The 6,774-nt window shown below is 37.0% G+C and overlaps 1 protein-coding gene across 2 annotated transcripts in view; it reads left to right on the forward strand.

The window, feature by feature from the left end:
* The window catches only part of LOC122795577 (metallophosphoesterase domain-containing protein 1-like), a 629,119-nt gene extending 622,759 nt beyond the window's left edge, over positions 1-6,360 (forward strand). For both annotated transcript variants that reach the window (XM_044063825.1, XM_044063826.1), the window contains exon 7: positions 6,007-6,360. In XM_044063825.1, coding sequence (XP_043919760.1) covers positions 6,007-6,078 — 72 coding nt within the window. In that variant the 3' untranslated portion in view covers positions 6,079-6,360. The remainder of the gene's footprint in view (positions 1-6,006) is intronic.
* The last annotated feature ends 414 nt before the right edge of the window (positions 6,361-6,774 follow it).

The following is a 6,774-nucleotide window of genomic DNA, read 5'->3' on the forward strand; positions in this document are numbered from 1 at the left end:
CAGCCATTGGGTTTTGCTGGTTTGTGTGTACTAATACTGCCACTTATTTTGTGCATAAAGCAATTAATTGAAGACTCTTCCATATGTGCCACCCCATGAAATGTCCTGCGCTCATCAGGACTTGAAGTAGTAGTTACCATCGGAGTGTAACTTTGACTTGACATACATGTACGGGCTAGTTTAGATGTTTATGCCAGAACTGTTATGCACTATCATTTTTCACTACTGTTTCCTGCACATTTTTGATTGTTAATGAATTTGTACAGTGTAATCTACTTAGGATTCAAATCTGTGTGGAGGGCTTGCATAGAGGTAGGTACTAGGCTAGCTGCACTTGCAGGCCATTTTAAGCCCAACCAGTTTCCCTTTTTGTCCTCAAATTAACATCATATTTGGTTAGAGACTGGCCTTACTCATCCCATGGCCGATAATTATAAAGTATCCCTAATGAGAATAACTGTGATCATACCATAGATAATTTGAGGGGACCCATGAATGAGATAAAACATTTAGGAGTTGCCTTTGTCCATTAGTAGTACAGGAGGCAGTCCTTGGGTAAACTTTCTGTTTCCCATCTAAAATATCCAAGTTGCATTTGATTATGGACTGGGTTGAATTTTGTTTTATGTAGATGAGAAGTCTGTTCCAGAGCAGCAGTATCCTCTGCAAGCCATTCTGTTGATGTTGCAGAAGAGGTTTAGATCCTTAGACCAACTATTTCTGATGCCATTTAACTTGTTGATCCATCAGTATCAGGTTGGAGGATGCTTTGTATGCCAGACACAGGTCACCTCTTAGCAGTCTGCAGGATACTGAGTCTTGTGACAGGACTTTGAGTCAGTCCATGTAGGACATGTTTAGGCCATGTATCCTTTTAGCAAGTTATCACTATGAGCATTCTAGTTGTTGCATGTTTCTGGTCAGATACATGCCAACGGGGGCATTAAATTCAATAATTGGCCTAATGATGGCTGAGTAAAGGGGGGCAATGACATCCATAGATTTAGACATCCTTTTGTTTATAAGATATGCTATGTAGAAGGACTTTCTTTTAACAATGGGCACATGTTGGTCAAAAGTTATGCCACTGTCCACATAAGTTCCCAAATCCCGAACTGAGTCAACTCTTTGGGACATATTGACAATGTGGTAGTTCCCTGGGCTTCATCGTGTTCAAAGTTTTTTGTTTGTTTGTTTAAGGTGGCAGTGACACATTAGTGTTATATTAGTTATACAAAAAAAGGGCTGATGAATTGAAAGTTGCCTCTGGTTATCTATGTCTCCTTGGCAAGGTACCTGTTCACATGAAGAAGAGTCTAGAGCATAGCGATGAACTCATAGATCCCTACTTCACTTCTAGCTTCTTCTTGGCAATTAGTCTGAATGTGCATGTATAATTATTACTTGATGTTTCTTACTTTTGGTGGTTTCTGCATATCATTTCTGTATTAATAAGGCTTGTTTGTTTCAATCAAATTGCAATAGATTGCTGTGTCTTTCTGCTGAATTTTTGTTTGTCTATAAGTATTTGACTTTCATGTCATTGAGCATATGCTAGTTCAATGTTATATCCTTTAACCATATATATGTTACTTGTATTTAAATGGGAGGAATGGGGATTTTAGATATGCAGTATGCTAATGAGATGGCTATATTGATTTACTTGTCATGTAGTATATAGTTCTTCTGGTAATCTCCATATGAATGCACTTTGTTGAAGCTAGAACACAACCTCAATGTCTCTGTGTTATCATTCATCCTGATACTGCAAATGTACTTTTTTTTACATTTATTAACAAGGTAGACCCACTGGACTGAACTGTTCCTTTTCAGGGAGCACTGTCTGGTTAAATGACTCACTCATAGTCACATGGTACATGAAAGGAGTCAAACCATGTACCCTTGACTACAGGAAGCAGCACATTAACAGTTCAGTCTTATGTCTCTGTGCTTACTGCCAGACTCAAGAGTTCATAGCCTTGGGCCTCTGTACTAATTGCCATATTTATTCCTGATTACTTAGTTTACACTGTTTAATCTCCCATATGCATGTGCATAATTCCTTCAGCTATGGCCCATGTGATGGGTGTAGTAGAGCTGCTTAGGTGTGCTCAACAAAAGAGTTAATGTTTGAATCTTAGGACCATTGCCATAGGACAGGTTCTCTGTTTTCATCCCTGTGGGTCTGCACATTTTGAAACTGACTTGCAAATATTTAGATATTTAGGTCTGTACAATGTACTACTTTTTCTGTCACTAGTTTGCTTGATTATATTGCAAATGTTAACCCACATTTTGCTGACACAATTTATTATCTTTTTTAGTTTTGTAGCTCAGGTACACAGTAGTCATTTGGTAGGTTCAGAACAGTTATTTTTACAGTTTATATTTTTCATAGCTTTGTTTAATCTTTATTCTGCCATTAAGAGCCTTTGATGAAAAACTGACTTTTTGCCTCATCCTTGTGCTCCAAAGCAGCAACAGAGCAAAGGTTGAGGTGTACTATTTCTTCACAGCCAGGCATTCTGTAATTGACACTGTGTAAGATTATATCCACTTCTCCTAGGGGTGGAGGACTGATGAAAAGATCAGATTAAGGGACTGATACCTGTGTAAATGTGTATATTTATCCTGCAGCAGTAATCCTTTTATTGGATATCCATTGTTGGGGTGATTGTAGTCACAAAGCTATGTGTTATGGCATTATTTTGGTAACATTTTTACTGGTAAAGCTGTGCTTAGTACCTGTTCGATCACTGAACTCAATAATAGCTGGACCATGTTATTTCCATGTTGCAGCATCTGCTTTTGTGTTGATTTCAGTATGGTTATACTTAGGTATCTAATCACACCATTTCATTAATATCAGCATACTTATTTCTCCTGCTTTCCTAACCACACTAGGTAAGAAAGATTTCATACAAAAATTACAGTTAGATTAGGTGGTATGTAAAGTTTAGTGCATAAAATGATTTCAGAACTGTGTAATGTAAATGAAGATGATGTCACACCTTACTGACTTATCAGGAGGTTAAACACTTTTTTCAAGTGACTGTAGCTAGTACAGTATCTCAGGAGCATGAAGACAGTAAAGGAAATTCAAAGTATATATGCAGTATCTCATGCAACAGAGCTTATGCTGTTTGAGCTCATACCTGAATCCACTCGTGTGATAAACATGTCATGAGGAGTACAAGAGATGGACCCTACTAGATGTTTAAAGTGGTACTTGTGAGCAGAATATGTAATGAGGCAGTTAGTACTCAGTGCTGCATACATCTCTGCAAACATACATTTAATGTAGACTTGATACTTTCACATGAGGTCTGATAGTTAGAACAGAGTGTTAAGGCTATGAGCGGTTAATGAACTGCTTCCTGTGGTCCATGGCTTGAGTTCCGTAGCATCCAATGACTACTGTGTGATCTTGAGCAAATCTCTTAACTAGACAGAGCTTTGACACAGTTGTAAAAATTGGGTTAGACTGTTTGGTTATTTTCTAGATCACATGCCTAGTAAGTACCTGTTGGTTAATAATTAAGGTACACACATATCGCATCATTCCATCCCTCTAGAGCTGCATATGTAATAATAGTTAGATGGCTGTTGCCCATGTAAGTCTTCCCTTCAAAATATGTTATTTTAAAATAAATATCAGTGCACATTATCCAGGGTAGCCCCTCCACCTCCTATTGTCCATCAACCTGCGCTTAAAAGTACTTATAGTGCTACCCTGATTTGCTCAGACATGCTTCCCTTAAGCATATCATACCAAAATTATTCATGAACAAGATGTACATGCAGATCTTTTAAATAGTTGAGAGTCAACATGGAGAACAAAAATGACATAAAAGCTGAGAAGATACCACAGACTTGGGAAGGCAGGACAGTCTGACTTAAGTGTGTTACGGTGGGGGATAGGTAATAGAAACACCCAGAAGTACAAAATCCCACCACCATAGCATAATGCAGAAAAACAAAGAGTGCATTAAACTGTTGCAGGATGAGGTGCAATGAGACAGTTGGTACCACAAGAGAATATCGTAAACCAAGATTTTATGGCAAAGAGGTACTCCACTTTTACTTTTAAGCACCTGATAGAAAGCATAGCGTGGTAGAACATTCAGCTTTGTTTTTGTAATGTAGTATAAAGACAAAATCTGGTACATTTAAATGTACTGAACACAACCTGTGGGATGTAAGTTTTAAGAAGACTGTCATCATGGTAGCTCTTGCTCCATAAGTTATATTGTTATAAATCCCACCAACAATGGAGAGAAGCACTATCATTGTGATGAGAGATTTATATCAAACATTTATTGAGGGAATCTTCCCTACAGTAATCAAGGCAAATGAATGTAACTAAAACAACTGAAAGAATAATGTGGGTAGGTTATAGATATGGGGCCCATGTCCCTGTTTTAGAATGAGAATATTTTACAAGATACTTATGGCTCCCAAGTATGCAACAAAGTCCAGAAGGTTTAAGATTTTTGCTTAGAAGTATTTGTATACATATTTTTATACCCCAACTAGACATCAAATAATTTTTCCTCTGGTAGATAGCAAATTTTGGAGGAAGTAGATTGGGACATATGTTTTAGATGTGTAATGAGTTGGCAGAGTTTAAAAATTCCATATAGAGTTCTTTGTCAGAAATATTGGGTGAGCAAATAGCTGTAACTAAAAAAAAAATATTCTTATGAGCTTAGACACAGGATCTGAATTGCCTAGACATAGTATGGTCTTGTTAAGCTTAATTCTATTAGCTGCCAAAAAAGCAATTACTAGAAAATGGAAATCAAAATTGTAAACCAACTGTATTTGAAGTGCTGAATATTGTAAAAGAGATAAAGTAACTGGAAGAGGAATCCTTAGAAAAGGGAAGAAGTTACATAGAAATAAATGGAAATTGTGAGAACAATACACTCAGAATAATGATCTGGAGTAAGAAGAAAGAGGTTTGAAGGAAGGCAGGAGTTGAGCAATTTATGTAATGTTGGACTGATAATATTTATAAGAACATATGTGATGTACAATGTATGTAAATGGTAAAAAAATGTTAATGTGGTTTCTTTTCTATTAATGCATGTTTGCCTATGTCTTACGTGATAATTTAATAAAGGTGTTCAAAGTCAGTGAAATAATGGTGTGTGGATAAGGGTCAGTATATGTGCAATAGTGATTTTAGAGGCCTTTACTTTAGTTCTTATTTACAAAAGGGTAAGAGAACTATGACATGGGTGCCTGCTACATTTCAGAGGACAGTAGCTGCAGTCTGTGGAATGCTGAAATAATAATCGTTAATATGGGTGATTATATACTAGTAATTCCAGGGTTACTGTATCCTGGAGTATTCTCAAACTCTGAGGAACCTCAGAGTTAGTATATATAATTATCAGCATTGTGTGAGGCATTCCCCCAAATGGAGGGTCACCCTGTAAAGATAAATTTATTTTTGTAACAAGTTGAGCATTATTGTTTGGGAGTTAATGTTTGATTTTTTTTTTATAATATTGAACATTAAAATTAGATTCCTTGATATTATTTTAATAAGCCTGAGAGAAGCACAACATTGTACTTTTGAGTAGCAAGACCACTGTCTGGAGGTAGGTGTGGTACTGGCAACCCTTGTATTGAGCAGAACCTTTCTAATATAAGTGTAACTCTCCTCTCTCTCTCTCTCTCTCTATATATATATATATATATATATATATATATATATATGTATATATAAATTATGAACACTGCATATGATTAAGTGCTGAGTTTATTTATAGACTGTGCTTTAATGCATGCTACACTTCTTGCACTAAGTGTGGCCTGTAATACTGCACATCCTGCCTGTTGGGGTTTAGTATTGTGTAACACCTTGAGTCTGCCTATGTAACTTAGTGACATTATTGCACTTTTGCCAGCCCACGCTCTATCATTGTTTATGGACACAAGTGGCTTACATATCTTATCATCTGGATAGAGCTGAATTTCTTTTCTTTTCCTCTGTAGGTTTCAAAAGTTCTCAACCAAGCGAAGCAAATGGTGCTGTGTGAGGGCTGTAATGGCTGCTTCCATCAATGATGTGACAATATATCCTCATAACAAGACATAAAGAGGACAGGAGGCAGTTAAATCCAATGCTGTCGGTGGTGGCACAGCACACGTCACAGGCACCTCTTGTAGTCCTATTACACCAGTGCCACAAATCTGCTTGCATTGCAACCAGTCATTTAGTGCAGTGTCCTTTCTGGACTTTAACTCACCATTTTATTTCAGTAAATGTTATACTTCCTTGGATTATTTATAGTTACAATTCAGATCTGATGCTATACAGCACAATAAAAGTTCTACTTTTTATTCCAATGCAGTTGTGTTCTGTGTGTCATTTTATTTATATTCAGTTTATAACTGCTTATACGTATATTACACATCCTCCAGATCCTCCTCACAGTGGAGAATATAGACATCTCTACAGTTACCAAGGTATGGTTAAAGCCACAGAGGTTACCCTGGCATTGTAAGGTTTCAGTGCTTTCCACACTTTTAGACCAGCAGCTCCACAACCAGGGACTAAAGGTGGCGGTGTCTTCATCTACAGCAATAACAATCATACCTCTAGGTTGGTTAAACAGGATGATGTGATGAAGTTTCTCCATGTACAGATCACCATAGACAAAATCCCATACTATATCATAACAAGCTATAGGTCATCCTCCTTGACCCATGAAACTCATGGCTCATACTTAGACATACTGGAGATACAATCAGAAGTAATAC

The sequence above is a fragment of the Protopterus annectens genome, chromosome 2.part2 (assembly GCF_019279795.1).
Source record: "Protopterus annectens isolate FY-2018-M chromosome 2.part2, PAN1.0, whole genome shotgun sequence".
NCBI lineage: Eukaryota > Metazoa > Chordata > Ceratodontiformes > Protopteridae > Protopterus > Protopterus annectens.